A 25,261-nucleotide genomic window follows, 5' to 3' on the forward strand; every position below is an offset into this window, starting at 1 on the left:
CATTTGAAGATTGAGTCTCAGATTCTTTCCATGAGTCGCTTGATTCCATCCCAACAGGAATGGGATATGAAGGGTAGGGAAATGGTTGGTTATGAGTATAACCATAGTTACTACTCATCTCATGTGAAAATTTGTTTCTTGCAAAAAGAATTCAAAACAAATCCATGTACATATATAAATATTTTAGTATTTTCACAAAAAACATAAGTGATATGGTGGTTAAGGTGTTGAATGAGTAAAATGGTTTTCACAAATACCATGTATATAAATATTTTTGGGTTTCGTATCGGGATATTATCGATAATATCTCGATATATTGCCCAAATCATTCATAAAAATGTTGAAAATATCTTCCCGATAATATCGGGATAATATCGATATATTGACGATAACACTATGGTTAGTTGTTAAAATCTCGGACCCCCAAAAATCAGATATTATCGGGATAATATCGGGGATATTATCGATATTTAATACCTTGCCCTCACCCCACAATACGTTATAAAGAAAAAGTATTTAATATTTATCCAACAATAAAACGGTTATACAAATATGTAATATACGAATATTTATCCAAGCCATAACAATACAAATAAAACTCTCACAAATGAGAGATAAAACCTCTCACAAAGGAGAGGTGAAAAGCTCTCACAAAAGGAGAGGTGAAAACTACACAGAGAACCTACAGAGTCTCTGTGACTTATTCCGAACATAAAGAAACCTCAAAAAAGATGGTGGTAGAGATCCAACGCCGAAACGCAGATGAAGATCTGACGTCGAAACGCAGATGGAGATCCACCGCTGAGACGCAATCGCCTATAATGGTTGGAGGAAAATCATAACAAATCGCAATCGCCTAGGAGGGAAAACCATTTGTCTCTAACAATGAGGGGAGAAGAGAGGGAGGAAGAGAAAGAGGGGAGAGGAGAGGAAGAACAATGGCTTCCTCCCCCCTCAAAATGAAAACGGCTCTAGGAGGGTTTTTTGGGAGAGAGGGGCTAGGGTTTATTTGGGGAGGGTTGTGGACGAAGATACTTTAATGGCTTCAGAACTGAAGTCATTGAGGTAGTTGAGGTACAAATTTCTTGCCTATGAGATGAAATATTATGTGACGTCAAGCCACAACATATATATAACATATAAAGTTACAACTGAGAAGACCTAAACAAGTGAAAATAAAACATTAATCACTTAGTACACATCAATTAGACTGTTACATAGGTGTCCGCCTTCTATTGTGACACTTTAGAAGACGGTGATTCACCGTCGTCTGTGTACCATCCATCAGTGAAAGATAGTCATCGACAAATTTGTCCTAAAACCACACTCTCCCACCCTTATATACCCCATCTTCCAAAACACCCCAGGGTGAATTTCAAGAGTGTATAACTCAACCCTATCTGCAAATTGGGCATAATTATACAACATATTAGGCACATTAATCTCAATACATTAATGGCAGAGGGTTTATGGCAGATACAATTGCCATCAATAAGAACAACGAATAACTAAAAAAGAAATGTTAACACAATCGTGATGTAAAGGTTTAAGAATCATCGACGAGTATAATTGTAAGGCCAGTGCAGAAGAGATCGGTCATGAAGAGTTGTAGGATTATCAATCTTGTTACATCCATAGGATCATCTTCTGTTTTATCTTCAAATGCTAAGTTCAAGTACTTATCAATTGAAGTCTTTGTTATCTTCTGATAACCTTTGAATTATTTCTTCACGAAATCCAACTCCGGCCTTGATGAGTTTGTTGTGCTTGGTAGCTTCTTGCCTCTATTTGGCAAGCCAAAAATTTCAACCACATCTTGGCTTTTCTTTTTTTCTTTTTTTGGTGAAAATACATCTTGGCTTTTCATCTCACTATTACCATCATGAAACTTGAATTTCCTATTTTTTTGTCATAGTCTTGTATGAATCTTACGATGTCATAATTAAACTTCATGCACTCTACCTTTGTTAACATTTTCTGGATATATGCTTCGATGAGAGTCCAAAAATGTGTTTTTGAAAACAGTGTCAAGACATCTTTTTGTTGTTGAAGTTTCCCCCTGATGTTGTCGATCGTTGTTGCAAAAGTGAGCATGTTGCTCTTGATCAGCACATAGTTCGGGTCATCCCATCTTTTTTGTCTAGGTGTTTTTGGCTTCTTTTTGGTTTTCTTTTTGGATGATGAGGGTTTGTGTGGGCATTGTTTGGGTGACCCATTTGGTCCTAAAATGATCCCCATGTTGTCCCGAGCACGACGGTATGCTCGGATTTGAATTTGGTTATCGTTTGACTGTCGATCGGATTATGCATATTAGACGTTATCCAGGTTCGATATGTTCGGACCTTTGGATCGACTCCAATTTCAAATATGTTGATTTAGGCATCTCTAGGATCGTGTAGGAATTCGCATATTGTGAATCGGAGTCCCAAAACATATTTGTAAGAATAAGCAAGAATTCAGCTTTAGATAAATGAAATAGACCATAATTTAATAGTTCAGGTAAAGCATGAGAATTTTGTACTGCATCTATATGACAGGATAGGGTTGAGGGGAGGGGAGGGGAGGGGCTAGGGATGCTTTTTTTATTATTTATATTTATTTTTAAAATCTTCTTTTTTTATTTATAGAAAATTAATTTTCTTTACAATTTTTTAATAGATTTACTTTGTATTTTTTCTGGAAATTTCAGTTCATGGGCCTTACTTTGGCTCTTGTGTTCCTTTGATCTGTAAAGTAATTTTTGAAAGTGCATTCCATGTGAGATTTTTTTTATAATTTCAGCCCATATTTTGGGTATAATAGTGATGTTCATTTTTTTATAATTTCAGCCCATATATATATTTTTTAATAAAAACCCCTTTACGGTTTTCCTTTTCATGGGCACCACTACGCTGCAAGTAGACAGGTTCATGGGCACCACTACTCTGCAGCTGGCCCTGTCTACCGGATGTGGGCCACAACATTCCAACGGTAATGTTCCAGAAGGATCGTTGTAACCATACACGTGTCTTGTTTGACCCTCATATTAAACAGCTCCTATTAATTTATGCCATTATTTAACTACAGAAAAACACCTCATACCCTCAGAAGGCATCACATGTCAACATGTTTGGTAAAATCGTTGAACTGCAAATAATGGCAGCAGTCTATTCTTTTTCAACATTTCCATCTGTTAAAATGACTCCATGCCAAACGAAAACATCGAAGCACAGGTTTTGTCGATCAAGACCGAAAGTATAGGAGGTCAAAAAATATGAATAAAAGAGATGCATTTCTGACAAAAGAATAAAAAATGTTTCTAACCATCTCTGAGCAGCTACCACACTAAAACTACACTCGGTATACACACAATGCAAAAAGTTGTACCCTTTGAGATGCAGGAGGTTAACCCCTCATGATACTAAACGCTCCCCAATTAGAGACCAGTTATATCTGTGAGAAAACTTACTAATTACACAAGTAATGAATTGGGAAGGTGAAGCCAGCATCAAAGAACAAATGGGTATTGACAAGAGCCCCCCACAAATCAAAACCAAAATCAAACTCTGCAATCTCTAGAGACTTTCTACACCTCTTGCCGACATCAAACCTGCAAAAAGAATGCAATCCTATTAGTAACATGGAAAACTTATGCATACAAACTCATCGACTGCATATAACAAAAGGTTTAAGCAAACGATAATTTCACCATTCATGCTCAAACGGAGGCAAACCGAATAAATAGAGCAGAACTAATTTCTAAAACATTATAACAGCATCATGACTCCAGGAAGCAACTACGTGAAGTTCCAAAACCAGTGTGCAGACATCAATGTCCAAACAGGAAATAAAATAAATTTTGAGAGTTTAAAAGAAATTTGGTAAAACTTAAATTTCTTTGCATCAACCCACAATATCCATGAAGCGCACGGTAAACTTAAGAATCAGTACCTATTCCCCAACCAACATGAAATCTGACCACATATGAAACACGGAATGACGGCTCCAAATATAACAAGCTAGACAACTTTATAAGTATAATTTAATATTCTAGATACTTGAACCATATCTGATGTCACATTAGTTCAACAATAAGTACAGCAGTAGAAAAGCAAAAATTATATGCAAGTTCATCATAATAATTAGTTCTGGAAAGAATTCAAATGCAAACCAATGGAAAACCAGAAATAAATGTGTAGGAAAAATGAGACAGCAGCAGATGCAGAGAGTACGGGGAAATAATCTGAAGGTTTGAAGCAGACGCAGAGACTAAAAGGAAATATATAAATTCCAAAGGTTTGAAGCAGTTGCTTGACAGTACATACTAGCTCAGAAAGCATCCAATCAAGATCAATGGTTCCAACATGACTGAGATATAAAGACATAATAAAAGATAAAAAATTTTATTCATCAGGTAAACAGAACAGACTTTTCAAGTAATGACATACTTTATGCCCAGTGCCAAATAAACAAAACAACAGTAGTTTATCATTTAAGTGCACAATGTATTGAGCATGACACGATCTGGAATACATTCCTAAATAATAGAAGGAGATGGTAAGATATTCCTAAATATCAATGATTAAAATTTACCTTGTCCCCCTTAGACTTTTTTCCTGTAACAAGCTGGAATATACGAAGGCCCCGGCTGAAAGCTTCATTAAACAATATCCTAGTCTGCATAGACTGAAACCCAGGAAACCATGATAATACTGCAACAGGAGTCATTACAATCACCCCAAACAATACATCATACAGTCGAGCCACAGAAACAACCGCGTTCCAAAGTATAGTGTGCTGTAGCCAGGGCCGGAATACTTGTGCTATCAATATCAATCCCCACCCAGTGGGAATGAATGCCAGAAGACTAGTGAAAATATCCACAAACTTGAACTCTGTGAATTCCAACAGGGCAATTATAACCAGTATTGCAAGTTTAATGACAAGAAATTGGACCAACCGATAGTAAATGTGATCTTTTGCTGCATATCTGTCCCGAGCATATGCTATTACCGCAAAAATTCCAAAAGCCACAAACACATAGATCCAAGACAACAAGTAAACAGCAATACTGGTACTTCCGGCAGCAATACCAAGCTGGTATACAATCCCATATTGGAAAAAGAAGAAGCGGAGGTCTAAGATTATCTCCAAAATCTTTCCCCAGAGGCCAGTTGTCCTTAGATGATCCTGCTCCTCATACCACCATCTTTCCCAGCTCTGTTCAGCTTTTGCAAACACACTCCCACGATACCAAATCCAGTTCATGAAGTCATCAAAGTCCTCTACAGTCTTCAACCAATCAAAGCCAGAAGGATTAAAAACAAAGGGTGCCATAAACCATGACAAAACCAGGAACCAACTTGTGATGGTCATGGCTATGTAAACAAATGTGGCCTTAGCTACAGGACTATGTGATGCATAAACGATAAGTATCAAACCAAGTTCAATTGCTTTCACAAAATGACTACGAGCATAGAGTCTATAATTCTCTGCAAAACTCTTGTGCTGCACAACAAAGCCACGACCAGTCGCTCGATACTTTGCACCACCATGAAGAATAGTTCGCCCAAAAAAGTGGGTACGAGTTCCCATGGAGAATGTGTAGAAAACTGATGAAAGCTGGAGCTGCATTGTCAAGAAATCCCACACAGCTAGAAGGAACCCATGCTCAAGAGAATTCTCCACTATCATTGGAAGGGCAGTGAACAGACCAAGTTGGATAATGAACTGCTGATTTAAGACTGTACCGAGTGCTCTGTTGCTAGTATCATTTGCCAATATAGAACCTTCAATACCACTAAGAGCCAGATAAAGCCGGCCCCAAAGAAATGCGTACACAGTAAGAACAACCATCATTGTATTAAAAAAGAATCCCACAGTGGTATAAAAGAATGATAGCATCCGCAAGAAATCCAGCCTATGACCCAACCTATAGACATCTCTGCTGAGAACTTGCTCGCCGTTACCACTAGCAACCTTGGCCTCAAACATGGAAATTTGGTTGAACCCAACATCCCTTCCCTTGCCCACTTGAATGTATTCATGGTGTGTGACATTTCCACCACGCAATGTGCAATTAAAGCCAGCAAAAATGTCTTCACTGATGTTAATCACCCTGGAAGCTTTACTGATGCCACCTCGAGTCAAGAACCAAAACCGGTCAAACACATCTGGATGACCATAATGCATTCGAATTTTCAAAGGGTTTGCCAACACCCGCTGTCCCAATGTGACAAAACTTGTTTCTTGAGCTGACATAAACCAAGCAAGTGATGAGACAGAACCAGTAAAAATATGCTCCCGGACTCCCAAGATCGTAGGCTTCCGGATACCATAATAGCGCCTATATTCTTCCAATAGATTCCGCATTTTAAGTGCCTCCTCAAAATAATTGTCTTGGTTCATATCAATCGTCTGAACTGCATCACCACGAGTGAAGATAATGGCATGATTTTGATTCTCTGGTTTTCCCTCTCCAAGCTTCAAGGGACCAGGCAACTTTATGCGGTAGATTTCAACTTCCTTCTCCAATTTCTGATCAAACTTCACAAGAACAGAGTAATACTCCTTCTCATCCCTGCCAGTTGAAACCTCATCAAGATAGGCAACTCGAAGCGCTTCATTGGTTTTCATCAAATACAAAATTTCGTCAGCATGGGGATCTTTTTTCGCCTTTTGCGTTCCGTATATCTGGCATGCAACCACATATGTATATTTCATCAAAGCAGTTCCATACTCATGACCTTTGTATAACAAGTTCACACGACTGCTTGTTCTACTTAAACTCCGGGAAGAAGGTGACCTCTCCGAGGTCAAACCATCCAAGCTAATGTCTCGCATCATGGAACCAAGCTCTTGTGATCCTTCCCGAATGTCCATCTCTGATGCCGAATCCAGAAAAGCCAACATCTTAAGAGCCCGATAATAATACATCATTCCCCTTACAGTCCGAGTAAGGGTCTGGCCTCTGTAAGATGCCCAAAGCCTGAGTTCTCTTAACTTAGTTGTCCATATTTCATCGTCACTCACCATTCCTTCTCGGCGCATCCTCTCCTTAAAATTTTTCCACTCATCAACATAAATTGTCTGTAAATAATACAGGATAGAAATCCCATCTTCATTCTCAGTGCGCAGTTGTTCCTTGTTGTACAATACTTCTTCACTGTAGTAAGGGGTCAGAACACTGAAAGCCATCATTTTCTCAACTTGGGGGGCATGGGGCATGTTCATAAATAAGGAGTTACTGAAGAAGGCAATTCTGCGTCTTGCCTCAAGGTTAACTGGGATATTTTGCATCGAGTCCCGAGAGGTAAGTATTGTGTGCAATCGCCGAACCTGCCGATAGAAGAATACGTTATTAGGATCGGGCAACTCAACGGCATTTTCAAAAAGCAGCCCTGCAGAAGAAGCTGGATTACGAGAAGCCAAACCATCCTCCATCAGCTGTTCAGTAGTTCTTTTCTCCTTGAAAAAATCTCGAATGGCAATCTCATAAATGGCCTGCAGAGCATTTACCACCTGATTAGCATCTTTCTTAGGTTTGCTCAAAAGCTCAACAAGTTTGATCAACTTGGCATGGAGCTGCGGAAGCGCAGTCGTTTTAAATGTTTTCGTGAACTTCTCAATCTGAACAGAGTGATCAATTTCCTGAAACAAGACTGTCATAATGGAATGCTCTTCTGTGTTACGTTTGATAATGTCAAGTAGCAAGTGCTTGATGCAATCATAAGCTTCTAAAACAGCACAGCGCCTGTACTCATTCTTGCATATCTTATACCAGAGCCACTTATCAGGAGCATCTACCAACTCTTTGGCCTGACTAAGTGCCAGCAGCAGTTCATTGCACAGAAGAAAACAAGGCCAGCGTATAACCCTGACATTCCAAGAATTCTGTGGCAGCTCTAACAACTCAAGCTCGCAGTCAGAAATTATATCTTCTTCCCTGAAGATCAGAATTATCTCATTCCATATCAAGGCAAACTTGGTTGCCTCAACCTGGTTAGATTCGAGTTTCTTATATGGCCGTCCAAGCCCGTACCTGAGCTTCAACCGGTGGATAGCATCATTAAACTTACTCCTCAAAGTACCCCTTGCATTCAACAGTTGCTCTTCTGGCATGAGATTAAACTGAATTGCACTTGCAAAGAACTGGAATCTCAGCCTCAATTGCCCAATATTCCGTATCTCACCCAAATGTGCAAACAAGCCCACTCCTGCCCCCACAAGAGAGGAGTAAATCGCATAAAAAATCTGCAAATCCATGAGGTATATCAAAACTATTGGAAGCCACAATAATCCCACTGCGAACTTGTTGCTGTTACCGAAGAACTGATGCCATTCATAGTTCACATCCTTCATTTTTATGAGTGCTTTTGAAGGGCGAATCATGGGTTTAATCTGCATGAAGTAACTGAAAAAAAATTTTGTCGCAAGCACGAAAATCCAGAACAAAGTGTACTTTATATTGTCCACAAGGCCTTCCCTCAAACCACGGCCAACAAAAGTTCTGCTCTGAAACCACCATGATAACATGTAAAATATCTTCCAGTTTGTGTTCTCAAGAAAATTCCGAACCCAAGGAAGAATAAACAGGACCAAGGCCAAAAGCTCTGGAAGGATGAAAACCGCTGCCACCAAAAGAAAATTCACCACACGCTTATTTGCCTCGGCGGACCACTGCCTATCCTGATTTCTCTGGGTCCATATCCTCCCGTAGAACACCCCAAAAACAATAATCCACCCCGCAGCAACTATGCTCTTCAACACCATTCTCACTCCGAGCCCCAAAGTCTCCCTCGAAACCAGACTATACTGCATCCCCACATCAAGCAAGGACTGCAAAAACCTGAAACCAGCCCAAGTGAAGAACACAGTCAAAACCTTGACCTGCACTTCCCTCTCCTCCAAAGCCTGCCACGGATACTCCCTCTCCTCCCAAGCAACAATAATAGCTGCCTGAAGGAACAAAATCAACATGATCCAAAGCTTGTCAAAGCTCCTAAACAAGTTCCAAAACGACCTCTGCTCCACAAACCCAGTCTTACCCACATGCCTACTCTTACTAGAAGTAACAAAGAAGTTACTCCCAATATCAACAGGCCATTTGAGCTTCTCAAAACACCTCTTACTCCAAAAATACTCATTGATATCATCATAGTTTCTCCAAACACTATGTGGGGCAGTCCCATTCTTGCTACTCTGAACCTCAGCTTTAATGGTCTCATAAATGGGTTTCACAATAGAATTCAAAAAAGCATTTTCCCCAGAAACCGAAGGCATCACGGGCTGACCCGTGTTCTCATCAATATAATCCTCCAAGATCTTGTTCAATTCCATGGCCATATTGTGAAAAATAAAGCACAAACACTCAGGCACAAACCTCAGATTCGCCGCCTCGCCCCAGATCAAGAGATACAGCGACACATACAGGAGCTCACGCCGCTGGTCAGAGGCAGTCTCACGAGGCCGGTCGGAAATCCAAATGTTGGACTTTTTCCCCAAATACGAGCACCACTCGGTGTAATTCTTGAGCAGCTTACGCCGGAACTTCCTCAAAACGGCGCCGTCGAGGGTATCGATGTTGTCCGGGGGAGGGTTGAGGCGCATCTGAGCGTTGGCGAGGTGGAGGACGATGTGCTCGCGCTGGTTGCGAACGTTGTCGTATTGGAAGCCAAAGAACAAGGCGAGCCAGTCGAGGAGGTCCATGTGGGGCTGCCATTGGGCGTAAGGGGGACGCCGGAGGTTTCCGACGGCGCGTAGAGCAGCAGCGGCGGCGCGTACCTCGGGGAAGCGGAGAGAGGGGTGGTCAGCGAGGAGGTTGTGGACGGGGATGATGTTGTAGGGCTCCGAGTCCGGGTCGAAGGAGGAGGATTGAGTACCCTGGCGGATACTCATGGCCTGGAGGTTCGGCAGAGGAGGTAGCACGGAGAATGTGTGCGTTGGGCGGTGGTTTTAGTTTTCTGTTTTCTGCTTGCTGTTTTGGATTCTGATGAGAGAGAGAGAGAGAGAGAAGATGGAAGAAGAAGAAGGAATTTTTGACGTGCAATAGGAATTTTTGAGAGAGAGGAAGAAGATGGGGGCCGCGTTGAGGTTGAAACGCTGTCGTTTCGTTGCTTTTTCCTTTTTCTGATCCTCCTCTTTCTCTTTCTTCTGTTTTACCAGTTACCGTCTAATTTCAAATATTTTGGCTCTTTCCGTTAGCTTTCGTTTTCTTAATTTTTCCTGTTCTCTCTTTTTGAGCGTAAACTTATGGTATGGACTATTTTTCTGGCATTCATATGTGGGGAAGTCGTACTGGTACCCAATTACACGCCAAATCGTGTTATTTTGAGTTAAGTTTTCTTATACTCTAAGTTTACTCATATATTTAAGATTAATATATGTTAGCATCAAGTTGAATAATGAAAATTTTGGATTCAAATAACGATAGCATGAATTATTCTAAATTAATATAATCTTTGACAAGGGGATTTCGAACTTGAGTGCAAGTGGGAGTTCACTACTTTTGCCTATTATTCTAACCTACATATGATACATGACTCTTTTTGGGTATACATGTTATAAGAAAAGTGGAATAAACTTGTTGAACGACTTGACAATTGAATCGAAAAATGGAGGAAAGAGGGGAATGAACTGTAAAAATGAGTTATTATTAGAGAATATGGGTCATAGTGACTTTTAGAGGAAAATATGAGACATGGATTATTTTTCAGGGGAGATTGGCATAGTTAAACCAAAAACAATTTATATAATATGTGACAAAAAAAATAAAAAATTTGTACTGAATATCGCTACTTATGTGACGAAAAATTAAAAAAGAAATTGTAGACCGACCCATGAGCTGAAGCACTAATGCAATGATTTATTTGATAAATTAGGGATTCCAAGATTTATTTGCTTATATATTTGAAGTTCTAGAAAAGGTGACTGGTAAAAGGAAATAAAAACATAAAGAAAAAGAGCATCTAATACTTTCTAAATTAAGAAAATGTTAATTTGCTTCTTTTGAGGCCCTTTTTCAACTCGCAAGCCGACAATCATTTGTATTCTTCTACGGTGTCTGTGTGCGCTCCGCGTCTCGCTGGCAAATGTCCCCATCCAACGGCCAATGCTAAGTTAACGTCTAGATCTATGCATTCATTTAGGATTTATGATAAGGTCAAACGCGCTTCTTTCTTTAAAGATAAGAAGAGAAATTTCAAATTGAAAGGGTCGTTTCGGTGCTTCTGGAATCTGTCTAGGCCGGATCCTGTCTTGGAGCTGTATTTGAGGATTGTTTTTTTAAATAAAGACGATTCATTTTATTTATAATTAGACAAATTAGTGTATAGTTAGCAAAAACTTACTACCCGTTTGGTAACGTTTTCTGATAATGTTTTCTGAGAATATTTACAGAGAATGAAAACAAAAAAACGAATTTGCATTTTCAGGAAATGAAAATGCGTCTGGTAGATTAATTAGAAAACATCTTTAGAAAACAAAAACAATGAAAACGTGTCTGGTAATACAATTTGAAATAATAATATGTGAGTTATTTTTATGAAAACGTTTTCCACGAGAATGAAAACAACTTTTTTCTGTTTTCTACAAATACACATGAACTTGTTTTCATTTTATGAAAACATTCTCAGTGTTTCCTGTTTTGGGCCACCAAACATGTTTTTGTCTCATTTTTGCTCTCTGAAAATGAAAACAACCTCTTAAAACATGACCGAACAGGCTAATATTAGCATTTCATCAAGTTATGTTTTGATCTTTCATATTAGGTCAACGTCATATATATATATTAGAAAATGTAAAAGGCAAAGAATGGTGAAACATTCAAAATATTAGAAAATATCATTGGTTAATGCAAACATTAAGAATTGAAATTATTAATTAAATGAGGATAATATGGTAAATTCACACTCTTTCGTATTTAAAAAATTAAAATTAAAAGAAAAATCAGATAATGGATCCTATTTTTAGATATATATATATATATAAAGCAAAAGGCAGAGAATGGTCAAACATTCAAAATACTAGAAAATGCCATTGGTTAATGCAAACATTAAGAATTGAAATTATTAATTAAATGAGGATAATATGGTAAATTCACACTCTTTCATATTTAAAAAATTAAAATTAAAAGAAAAATCGGATAATAGATCCTATTTTTAGAGAACACAACTACCCATTATCTTTTTTAATTCTAAAATAAATTTAATTTTTTTTAACAAAAGCCTCTCGCAAGCACGAAAGCGCATGAGGAGAGGCTAGTTGATTTTAAATAATAGGTCATATTCCCCTCTTCTAAATGCGAAGGTTTCTACAACCTTTCACTTGTCATGTGTTATCATAATATGCTTTCACGTGTCATATCCTACGCCACCTCAACATACCACCGTCGTCGCCCATCGTTGACCATTCCCCTAGACCTGCCCACCGCCGCCTGCCACTACCCCACTGTAAGAGCAGCTCCAGTGCTGCCAGTAACCCGGGCAAAAGGCCCCCCGACCAAGCCCAAGGGAGCTCCAGTGCGCGACAACAAGCCCGAGCAAGCCCTGGGTCCCACCAACCCGGGCAAGCCCTGGGTCCTACCAACCCTGGCAAGCCCAAGGGCAAGTTTCGCCTGGGCTTCAGCCCGAGGGCGGTGACGTCAGCGCTGACGTCATAGCGCGGTAATTCAATTTTTTTTTACCGTTGGCGCGTGAATTACACGCCAATGGTAAAAAAAATTGACTTCCGCGCACTGACGTAGCCCCTGACAGACTCCAACGAGCATGTGACACGTGTCACAATCGGGACTCTCCGATTGGTTTTTTTCCAGAAATCCGACGGTCCTCGTTTTTTTGGCTTAAAAAATTGCAAAAAAATCGAAAAAATTCTAAAATTTAAAAAAAAGAAAACCAAAAAATTATGTACTTTTTCCCTATAAATACCTAACCATTTTATTTACTTTCCACACCAAATCTTCATACAATTTCTTCTCCATCCAATATTTTTTACTCTCCACTCACATTACTCACTTTCCACACCAATTCTCCATACAAACTCTTCTCCTTCCAATAGTTTTTACTCTCCACTCACATTTTTCTGCTACTTTCCATTTGTATAAAAAAAACAAATAGCATCTTCTGTCGAAGCCGGAGGCTCGTGGGCAACTCAAGAATATATTGCGTTGTGTCAGTCTTGGGTGAATGTTAGTCATGACCCTATCACGGGCAATGAGATGAAGTTCCATCATATGTGGAGCAAAATTTATGGAGAATTTTGTCAAAGATTGGGTTCCATTCTGACCGAAATGGCCTTGTCTAGTAGATGGAAAATTCTGAATAAAGAGTTAGGGAAATGGAGAAATGCCTTGACAAAAGCAAAAGAGAACATTCGAAACGGTCAAAATCTATCCGATGAGGTAAAATATTTATAATTGCCATTTTAATCAATTTAATGTAACATTTTTTTTTATTGCATATTCTATTTCTTTTTCTTGCATAATCTTTTTTCTTTCTTTTTGCATTTCCAATTTGTCTATATTTTCTTGCATAATCAATTTTATTCTTGCATTTCAAAATAGTTTATATTTTCTTGCATAATAATAATTTGTTCTTGCACTTCCAATTATTTATTTTTAATAGATCATACAAGCACAAATGTGGTTCGGTGCCATGGGGCAAGGCAAAAAAAGTTTCGTGCATTTCCAATGTTGGGAAGTTGTGAAGGATTGTTCGAGATTCAAAATTATTCCCATCAGTCCACCGGTTGTGTTGAATGAGACGTCGCTCCACGATTCGCCATTGGACTCCCCAATGGAAACGGAGTCACCACTCCCACGTCCGCCGAGACCTATTGGGAGAAAGGAGGCAAAGGCCAAGAGAGGTGGCACTTCGAACAATGAATGTGTACAATTATTGAAGCAAATAGCTAAGAACACCTCACTAAGAATTGAGAGAGACTTGAAAATAGATGAATTGGACATGGCACGAGAGGAAGCATTTGCAATTCAACAGCAGCAGGCACAAGAAAAAGACATGGAAGATAGAGAGATGAAAATTATGGCCATGGATACAAGCCATATGTCTCCTGAAACAAAGGCCCATTGGAAGCTAAGACGAAGGGATGTGATGAGAAGAAAACTTTTCCAAGACGACGGACCTATCAATACGGATTGGTTAAATGATGAAAGCCATTAGGTTGTATTGAAACACCTTTGCCATATGTTGTATTGTTGTATTGTTGTATTATCTTTTAATTTGTTGTATTGTTTCCTTTTTATTCAATAAATAAAGCATTAAATAATATGTCTATTTATTAAAAACATTTGAGCATCAAAACAAAGATTAATTAAAAACAAACCTTAATTTATTGCAAACAACACACAAAACAAACCATACATAAAAGCATAATAATAAAAACAAGCATAATTCCAAAAAACACCACACACAAAATAAAGCATAATTAAAAATAAAGCACTAATCTTGACTTCATCCATTGTGATTGCCTTTCATTTCCCACAAGTGCTCGATCAAGTCAACTTGACGTCTCTCGTGAACATATGAAGATTGCATTTCTTGATAACGATCAATCATGGGGTTGTTGAATCGACCATCCCGAAGTAACAGTTCGGGCTCCATTGGTAGTCCATTTGGTCCCATTGGCTTTTCATATATTCTTGTCAACGCTGTGTTCATGGGATCGGGTTCAAACACCTCTGGAGCATCGTAGTCATACTCATCCTCCACAATCATGTTGTGGAGGATGATGCAAGTCATCATAATACTTCGCAGCACCTCCTCATCTAGCATCCGAGCAGCACCCCTAATAATTGCCCAACGAGCTTACAAGATACCGAAACACCCCTCCACGTCTTTCCTGTAACCTTCTTGAAAGGAAGCAAAGCTTCTTTCCTTCTCGGATTGGGGATTCGGAATTGTTTTCACGAATGTCGTCTACCTAGGATAAATTTTGTCGGCAAGGTAGTACGCACCAGAGTATACAGTATTGTTGATTTGGTACGTGACCTGGGGGGAATGACCTCGCAACACCTCGTCGAACACCGAGGATTGACCAAGGACATTAAGGTCATTCTAAGATCCGGAAACCCCGAAGAAGGCATGCCAAACCCAACAATCGAATGAAGCTACGACCTCCAAAAATATACTTTTTTGGCCCTTTCGATTCCCGTACTCTCCTTGCCAAGCAGTAGGACAATTCTTCCACTGCTAGTGCATGCAATCGATGCTTCCAATCATTCCTGGGAAACCTCGATCCTCGCCTTTTTGTAGAAGCCTTTGCAGGTCCCTCGGCGTGGGTTTGCGAAGGTACTCCCTCGTGTACAAATTTTCCACTGCATCACAGAATCTCACAAAGCACTCTAGGATAATAGATTTTCCTATCCTTGCAATCTCATCCACCTGCTCTGCAGATGCCCCATAAGCAAGCATTCGCAAAGCAGCTGTAAGTTTTTGCTCCGGGATAAGACCCAAAACTCCAATAACATCATGCTTTTGAATGAAATATGTGTCGTAATTACAAATATCATGCATGATTTTTTGGAACAAATGTGGCTGCATTCTATATCTCTCTCGAAACTTATATTTAGGATATAACGAATTTGGGATAAAGTAATCCTCCAAGAGATTCTTACCCCGAGACTCCCTACGTCTGTCCACATTCGGCAGTAAAAGGCATAGAGCATCTTCGAAATTTTCGCCAATCTTTAAGTTTCGAAGTCGGTCGTTTACAAGCTTTTTGACATCTTCCGTGCGCATGGCTTGCCGATCACATTGGTGATCTTCGTGATTCGAGTAGGGATGGTGTTAAGCTCATAATTTCATACATATACATGCCCAATTTACTTACTTCTTTTGCTTAGTTCCTATAATTCTAAGTTATTTCCCTCCCTTTGTGTGTTTTGTAGGCCAATAGAGCAAGAGAGCATAATTCATGCAATTCAAGCATGTTAAGGCCTAATTTGGATGAATGGAAGAAGAGCTTAAAAGACAAACTCATTTTGGCTACAGCCCCCTGCCAGTCCAGTTCCGTAGGTCATATTGCAAGCTTTGTTTCAGCAACCTACACAGCTCGGATGAGGCAGCATTCTTCATGAAAGTTGTTCCAATGGGTGTGTACTATAACATATCCAAAATTCAGCCCCATTGGATAAATATGGAGTCTGTTACCTAGCAAACACAGAGCCATGCTCAGGATGGATTTTATCAGCGCGCAAAATGAGTTAGCAATTTGTTTTGGCCTTAACTTCCTCCTCCGACCTTGGATTGGCCCAAATGACATATGGCTGGAAAGAAGACATTCTGAACTTCAATTTCGAGTGCTTAAAGTCCTAATTTGATTAAGAGAAGCCCAAGTTGTAAGCCCTTGAAGTTGCTGGTTATGCTGACCTCAGCATGTGCTGGTTGGATGCTTGGTCATGGTGAGCTAGGTATGAGCTATCATTTCTGGTTGGAAGCTTGGTCATGGTGACATGAAGATGAGCTAGGGCTGCTGGTGGGATCTATTGGTGAAGTGCATCAACCAATTCAGATTTTATAATGCAAGTGTTGTATGCATTAGTGAAGTGCATCAACCAATTCATCTTTTATAATGCAAGTGTTGTATGCATTAGCCATATTGAATTCAGATTTGTCACTCCCCTCTCCCTATAAATACCACATCCATTCCACATTCAAGACACAACAAATCCTGAGATTCACAACCCCCACAATTCACTCCAACCATCCTCAAACACTCTCAAAATCCCAAACACTCCAACAATCACCAAAACAACTCCAGCAAACCTCTCTTCCATTTCCCTACGAATTTCATCTTCCTTAGCCATCACCACTCACTCAAACTCATCCCAAATCACCTCCATATCCTTCATACATCTTTCTAGAAGTGGGGAAGCTCTTGGAGAAGCATTAGAAGTGGAGAAGCACTTGGAGAAGCCTTGGACACCACAAGAACTTCAGAAAAAGGGTTTTTCTACTCTTATTGTATTCATTATGTTTTCTCATTTCTGTTCAAGTCTCTTTTCCATTATGAGTAGCTAAATCCATAACTAGGGCTTCGATGTAACCTAACATGAATATTCTGGGTTTATAAGTTTGGAGTTTCAAGTTTGATTCATGATTCATGTTCTTATTCATTATGCTTATAAGTTAACATGCTTGTTTGAATGATTGATCACCATTAGAACTTGTTTGTTAACTATCTTGGTTTGAATTAAGAGTATACACCATGCTTTAATTCGAATTGAACTATGAATAGGAAGAGTATGTATGGACATTCGACAACAGGGATTAGATACATACTTGGTTGTTTAAAATGTTCTTCTATGCTTAATGGGTTCCTAATGCTTAATTTTAGGTTAGACAACAAATGATCAAATTAGGGAATTAGGAACACAAGGTTAGGACCAAACACCATGGCCTAATCATACTTTAGCTAGAATCAATCTTTGAATCTGAATTAGACTTGTTACTTGAATCTTTATAACCCAGAATTGAATTGTTATGGTGATTCGAATGCCCTAGTCTCAAAATCTGTTTTCCAACTCTTAAAACCACTCTTTGTTACATTTGTTTACTTGTTTTTGTTTGCAATTTCATTTTGCTTCTTTTGTTCAACAATCACAACCACTCTTGTTTTAAATTCTGTTTTAGACATAACCTCCTACTTTCTTGAATTTGGTAATCTAAGTACATAACTAGTTTTAACTTCTCAGTCTTCGTGGGTACGACCTCGTACTTGTCTTGCTATACTACTAATTGCCCCGTACAATTGCGAGTTAACATAATATTAACAACAAATTTTGGCGCCGTTGCCGGGGACTGAACGAAAGTTCTTCCCTGGTTATGTGCCCAAGGTTACCCTATTCTTTTTAGTGTTTCTAATTAATCTAATTTTCTGTTTCAGGTAGTTTATGTCTAAAAATCCATTACTTGAACAAGTGAGGTCTTCGTTCCAACGTTCTAGATCTTTGAACGCAGGACCATCATTGCAACCCAGACGAGTGACCTCTGAAATTCAGAATCGTCTAGAAAGGGAGTTGTCAACTGCAAAAGAGCAAGCTCTTGCTACATTTACAAGTCTTGCTCTCCACACTGAACTTCCCGGTTCTTCACTTTCAAATTCGGAAGCAAGTTCAGACCAAGAAGAAGAAGAAATGATGGCTGCCATTGAGTTCATGGGAGAACTTGATATCCCAACAATTCCAGCATCTCCTTCAAGCATTTTGCTGCCCACTGTAGCTCGAAATTATGAGCTTAAATCTTCTCATCTTAATATGCTGCCTTCCTTTTATGGTTTACCTAATGAAGATCCATTGACTCATATAAAGGATATTTTTAATGTTGTGAGTTCTTTTCCCTTGACAGGTGTGACAGAAGATCAACTTCGAATGAGAGTGTTTCCATACACTTTAAAGGATAAGGCGAAGTATTGGTTGAATTCTTTGAAGCCTGGTTCACTCACTACATGGTCTGCCATTCAAAAGAAGTTCCTAGAAAAATACTTCTCCACGCAAAAGACCGACATGCTTAGGGACAAGATCTTGTTATTTGCACAGCAAGATGATGAATCGTTTTGTGAAGCATGGGAGAAATTCAATGGGTTGCTCAACCAATGTCCTCATCATGGGATTCCATTGAAGCTTCAAATGCGTATGTTTTATAAAGGACTAACCCCTTCTAGTCATAATATAGTCACCAATTTTGCAGGTGGTTCTTTTAAAACCAAAACTCCAGAAGAAACGTACGAACTCTTTGAGGAGATAGCAATGGAGACCCAACATACGGATACAAGAGGTAAACGTGTTATTAGTGGTTCTAATGATGCTTCTAGTGTGCAGATTTCAAAACTGGAACAAAAGCTAGATGCTCTTCTTGCATTAAACTCAAGAAGCCCTCCGAAGGAAGTGTGTAGCATTTGTGAATCTCATGACCATGCTACCACAGCTTGTCCACTTGGGGCTGGATATCCAGAATTTGTGCAAGAGCAAGCTAAGTTGGTAAATTCCTACAACCAAGGTCCAAGAAATGATCCATACTCTCAAAGTTATAATCCAGGTTGGAGGAATCATCCAAACTTTTCATGGAGAAATACCCAGAATCAAGCAAATCCCCCTTCATTCCAAAGGCCACAACAATCATCATTATCATTGGAAGATATAGTGAAGCAGATGGCAATCAACCAATCCAATTTTCAGCAAACTACACAAGCTGCCATCTCCAAATTGGAAGTCCAATTAGGCCAAATAGCTGCTGAAATAACTCAAAGAGTGCCTGGGAAATGGCCAAGCCAAACTGAGATCAATCCAAAGAACCCAGAAGCCAAGGCAATTCATGTGCTCAGATCAGGTAAGATCATTGATAATAAAGATGATTCTAATCTTTCAAATGATGTTGTGATTGTAGAAAATGAAGAGGAGGAGACCATGGCCACGGAAGGAGAACAACTCAAAACTTCTCAATCTGCTCCTAAGGCCAAATCAGATTCTCAGAAATCCGATCAATTCCAATTGCATAAAAGGGATGACAAATTTGTGCCACCACATCTTCAAGAAGATAGATACGTGCCACCCGCTCCATATGTTCCACAGATTCCATTTCCAGGCCGTCTTAAGAAAGCAAAGCAAGATAAGGCTTTTAAAGAGATTTATGATATTTTGAGTAAAGTTAATATCAATTTGCCTTTGCTTGATCTTATTGAACAGATTCCTGCATATGGAAAATTCATCAAGGACTTGAAAACTCACAAGCTCAATTTCGCTCCAAATGAAGGAGTAAAGCTCGACCAGAATGTAAGTGCTGTATTGCAAAGGAAGCTTCCACCAAAACTAGATGATCCTGGCAGCTTTGACATTCCCATTAACATTGGAGGCAAGAAGGTTGGAAGAGCCATGTTGGACTTGGGAGCAAGCATCAATGTTTTGCCATATTCAGTTTATCAAGAGCTTGGCTTAGAAGGGATGAAGAAGACTTCAATGCGACTTGAACTAGCTGATCATTCTATAAAATATCCAAAAGGTATTGTAGAAGATATTCTAGTTCAAGTTAATACACTAATTCTCCCTGCTGATTTTGTAGTGATGGACATGGAAGACAATCCAAATGGAGATCGTGTTGATCCCATTCTCCTAGGCAGGCCATTCATGGCCACTGCAGACACAATCATCAAAGTGAAAGATAGCACTCTCTCCATGACTGTTTTGGGTGAAACTGTTGAATTTAAAATGCTTAATGCTCTATCTCAACCTTCTATCTCTCTTGATTCTTGCTTTTCAATTGATGTTGTGGATCATGAGGTTTCTTCCAAAATTTTGCAGAGAAAGTCTAATGATGCTCTAGAAGCTGTCTTAACACAAGAAGAGGAAGATCTTTGTGAACCGGAGTTCCAAGAAGTGGTGGCTGCCTTAGAAGTGTTTCCGCCATACCCACCATCCTTTAGGCCACCAATCGAGCCTCTTGGACCATCATCCACGAAATTGGAGCCATCCATTGTCATCCCACCAAAGCTAGAACTTAAACCTCTTCCCAATAATCTTAAATATACATATTTGGGTGCTAACGAAACTCTCCCTGTTATAATTGCTGCAGGTCTCTCCTCACATGAAGAAGAGAGCTTAATTAAAGTTCTAAAAGAGCATAAAACAGCCATTGGGTGGACCATAGCAGACATCAAAGGAATTAGTCCAAGCATGTGCATGCACCGGATTTTAATGGAAGAAGACAGCAAACCATCTCGTGATGCCCAAAGGAGGCTAAATCCCAACATGAAAGAGGTGGTTAGAGTTGAAGTTTTAAAGCTACTCGATGTAGGAATCATCTACCCAATTTCAGATTCTAAGTGGGTGAGCCCTGTGCAAGTTGTTCCAAAGAAGTCCGGAATCACCGTTGTGAAGAATGAGAAGAATGAGCTAGTTCCTACACGAACTGTCACTGGTTGGAGAGTTTGCATTGATTACAGGAAGTTGAACACATCCACTAGAAAAGATCATTTCCCCTTACCTTTTATTGATCAAATGCTTGAACGTTTATCTGGCCATGCTTACTATTGTTTTCTTGATGGTTTTTCAGGTTATAATCAAATTCCCATTGCTCCGGAAGACCAAGAGAAAACCACATTCACATGCCCATTTGGTACGTTTGCTTATAGAAGGATGCCATTCGGTTTATGCAATGCCCCAGCAACTTTCCAAAGATGCATGATGTCAATCTTTTCAGATATGGTGGAACGATTCATTGAGGTATTTATGGATGATTTTTCAGTTTTTGGTTCCTCTTTTGATAATTGTCTTCACCACTTGTCTCTAGTGCTTAAAAGATGCCAGGAAACAAATCTGATTTTGAATTGGGAGAAGTGTCACTTCATGGTGAGACAAGGCATTGTACTAGGCCATGTGATTTCAAGCAAGGGAATCGAAGTGGATAAAGCCAAGATCGACCTCATCTCAAATCTTCCACCCCCTACCTCTGTTAAAGGAATTAGAAGCTTTCTAGGTCATGCTGGATTCTATAGAAGGTTCATCAAAAATTTCTCAAGCATTACAAGGCCATTGTGTAATCTCCTTGCTAAGGATGCTGTTTTTGAGTTTAATGAAGCTTGCATGGAAGCTTTTTCTACCTTGAAGAGGGAGCTAACTTCAGCCCCTATTATCATAGCTCCGGATTGGTCTTTACCATTTGAAATAATGTGTGATGCCTCTGACTTTGCTATTGGTGCAGTTTTAGGTTAAAAGAAGAACAAGCTGCCCCATGTGATTCATTATGCTAGCCGGACCTTGAATGATGCTCAAATCAACTACTCCACAACAGAGAAGGAGTTGCTTGCTGTGGTTTTTGCTTTAGAAAAATTTCGTTCTTACCTTGTTGGTTCTAAAGTAATTGTTTATTCTGACCATGCAGCCCTTAGATACTTGCTCACTAAGAAGGATGCCAAACCACGCTTGATTAGATGGATTCTCTTGCTGCAAGAATTCGATTTGGAGATTCGAGATAAGAAGGGATGTGAGAATGTGGTAGCTGATCATTTGAGCAGAATTGTGGTTGAAGAAAAAGGAGGAGCTGTGCTACCCTTGAATGAGACTTTCCCTGATGAACAACTATATGCTGCCCAAGTCAAAGAGCCATGGTATGCTGATTTTGTTAATTATCTTGCTTGTGGTGTTCTTAGAAATGATCTAACTTCTCAGGATAAGAAGAAGTTCTTTTCCATGGTGAAACATTATGTATGGGATGAACCTTTCTTATTCAAGCATTGCCCGGATCAACTCATCAGAAGATGTGTTCCAGAAGAAGAGCAAGAAAGCATACTTAGGCATAGCCACGAATTGGCCTGTGGAGGTCACTTTGGAGCTAAGAAAACAGCACTTAAAATTCTGCAATCTGGTTTCTTTTGGCCCACTCTATTTAAAGATGCATTTAATTTTTGTGTTAAGTGTGATAGGTGCCAAAGGATGGGGAACATAAGTCGCAGGAATGAAATGCCATTGAATAACATACTTGTTGTGGAGCTCTTCGATGTGTGGGGTATTGATTTCATGGGACCATTCCCATCTTCCTTTGGTTATACTTACATACTTGTTGCTGTTGATTATGTGTCTAAATGGGTGGAAGCCATAGCCACCAAAACCAATGATTATAAGGTGGTGCTGAAGTTCTTGAAGGATAATATTTTCACAAGGTTTGGTACTCCAAGGGCTGTCATTAGTGATGGAGGCAGCCACTTCTGTAACAAGCCATTCGAAGCACTCATGAAGAAGTACAACATCACCCATCGAGTCTCTACACCATATCATCCGCAAACTTCTGGTCAAGTGGAAATAAGCAATAGAGAAATTAAGCACATCCTGGAGAAGGTGGTGAACAATACAAGGAAAGATTGGGCAGCTAAGCTCAATGATTCATTATGGGCTTATAGGACTGCATATAAGACTCCCATTGGAATGAGCCCTTATCGTCTTGTGTTTGGGAAAGCTTGTCACCTGCCAATGGAGCTTGAACACAATGCTTTTTGGGCCATCAAGAAGTTAAATTTTGATCTAGACAAGGCAGGCCATGCAAGAAAGTTTCAGCTCAATGAATTGGAAGAAATTAGACATGAGTCTTATGAGAATGCAAAGCTTTACAAAGAACGAACCAAGAGTTACCATGACAGAAACATTCAACGGAAAGAGTTCTCCAAAGGTATGTCAGTTCTTTTGTTTAACTCACGTTTGCGTCTCTTTCCAGGAAAATTGAAGTCTAGATGGCAAGGCCCATTCACCGTGGTCAATGTTTCTCCCTATGGAGCTGTGGAGATTCAAAACCCTAAAGATGGCTCGACTTTCAAAGTAAATGGACAACGTTTAAAGCCATTCTATGAGGGAGTTTCAGCTGGCATCCAAACTGGCCATGTGGTAGATCAACTTCCCTTCGTACCATCAACTTAGCTGATTGCACAATGTCTTGCCAAGACAGTAACTAAGGCGGTTCTTGGGAGGCAACCCATGTGTTCAAGAAGAAGGTGCTTGGTAGCAATCGACCTAATCGCATCAAGGGGGAGCATTTCAATCCTTTCTCTTTACTTGTTATTATTTTAAATTTCTGTTTTTTTTTTTTTTTTTTTTTTTTTTATAAAAATTTAAAAAAAATAAAAAAATTTAAAAATTTAAAAAGATTTTTCATATGAGCTAACTTATGGTAACTCCAGTGAGCACTTCCGTCAATACAGTGTCTAGGAGTTCTTTAGGCGACACCTTCGGTGTCTAAGAAGTTTGGGTTTTAAGCGGGACCATTGTGACCCCTCCAACCTTCCCGGATCCCCTGGCTGTGTTTTCTGAGGCCCTTAACTGGTCATCCATGAGTTGCTTATATATTCATTTTTTTTATTTTTTATTTTTCCTAAACCTTCTTCTAAACTTTTCCCTTTATCATTTGTTTGTTCTCAATCATCTTTTGTATGCTTTCACATTGAGGACAATGTTCAATTCAGGTCTGGGGGGAAGGTTTTCAATTTCAATTTTCTTATCCATTTGTGTTTTCAATTTTCGTTCTCTTGTCACAATTTTTTTTTTTTTTAATTTTTTTAATTTTTATTTTTTTTATTTTTATTTTTTAAAGAATGTCATACAATCAATGCTATGGAGCTGCTATTTGAGGTTTTCATATCAGAATTTTGCACTTCACAAAGCTTTGGCTCTTAGAATTCTGGTGGCTAAAGTACCATGCTCAAATTCTTGAAGGAAAATAGTGGAGACTACCCTAGTGAGCTATATCGAGCCTAATTGCTTTCTTGAGAGGGTTTAAAGTGTTCTATTTCTCATCCATACTTATTTTCTTCAATTCACTCTAATTGATCTCATCATTTCATTTTGATCGAATACTAAGGATGATTCTCTTTTGCAGATATCATATGCTTGCTCTCATTCATGAATGAACTCATTGAAGTGATGCTAGGCTATGTGTGCATAACCATTCTATGTGCTTTCTTTTCACCCTACCTATATGTGTGTTCCATCAACCCTCTTGAAGCCAAACACTTAAAGCCTTTTCTTCTATCACCCTCATCATTTCCCTACCTTTGTATCTCAATCTGAGATACTTGACCTATTGTAGCCATACCCTATAGCTTAGAAATATACCAAGGTGTGCCAAGATAAAGTTTGAAGCAAGGAAGTTGCAGCCATGTACCTAAATAAAGATGATGTGAATCTGTGCAATGAAGTTAATGAAGATGCAGATCAAATCAACGAAGATGAAAGTGTTTCGATTTGATCTAAGTGTGAAAAATAAAGTCTATGCCAGGAGATACCATGAAGTTTGCTGCCATGCCAATCTAAATCAATGATGCCTTGCAGATTAATGAAGCATGCAACCTTGGTATGTTCTTAAGTTATTTGTTTTTCCTTCCAATTCTTCCATTTCCCCTAAACCTTAGCCTTTCATTACAACATTGTGAAAGACCTAGCTGATCTTTGAGGATGTATTCATGGGTGCTGGTAAGTATGTGTGTATCTCTATTCTTAGTATTTAATTCCTTTCATGAGATCTAACCAAATTTGTGCTTCTATTTCATACACTCACTTATGCTTTCTTGAGAGAATTAAAACATAGGTTCTGAGTGATTGAGTGTTATCTGTGAGAATTAGAGTCGAAGCATGTTCTCTATTCAAGGTTTGAGTGTGCTTGCTTTGAAACTGTGTGCCTTTGAGCTATAGCTTCCACTTGTACACACTGATTGATGACCTATCTTGGCAACTCTATGGTGTTGGAGGTATGACTAAAACTTTCTTTCATTTTCATTAGTTGATTTCAAAGTT

At 39.2% G+C, this 25,261-nt stretch overlaps 1 protein-coding gene and 2 non-coding genes across 3 annotated transcripts; all 3 read right to left on the reverse strand.

Moving 5' to 3' along the window:
• Window positions 1-3,254: 3,254 nt before the first annotated feature.
• GSL05 (glucan synthase-like 5) lies at window positions 3,255-10,074 on the reverse strand. The gene is made up of 2 exons (XM_021971527.2): window positions 4,573-10,074; window positions 3,255-3,589 (listed from the first exon to the last, which is right to left on the reverse strand). Exons 1-2 carry the CDS (start codon window positions 9,874-9,876, stop codon window positions 3,584-3,586), a joined length of 5,310 nt encoding a protein of 1,769 aa, XP_021827219.2. The 5' UTR covers window positions 9,877-10,074; the 3' UTR covers window positions 3,255-3,583.
• Window positions 6,850-6,929, reverse strand: LOC148295822 (small nucleolar RNA J33). The gene has a single exon (XR_015834926.1). It is a non-coding gene; the product is annotated as a small nucleolar RNA J33 (small nucleolar RNA).
• Window positions 10,075-18,496: 8,422 nt separating the features above from the next.
• On the reverse strand, window positions 18,497-18,603 carry LOC148295823 (small nucleolar RNA R71). Its single transcript, XR_015834867.1, has one exon. It is a non-coding gene; the product is annotated as a small nucleolar RNA R71 (small nucleolar RNA).
• Window positions 18,604-25,261: the final 6,658 nt, after the last annotated feature.

Source organism: Prunus avium, chromosome 3, assembly GCF_965620075.1.
Source record: "Prunus avium chromosome 3, drPruAviu1.hap1.1, whole genome shotgun sequence".
NCBI classification, from domain to species: Eukaryota; Viridiplantae; Streptophyta; class Magnoliopsida; order Rosales; family Rosaceae; genus Prunus; species Prunus avium.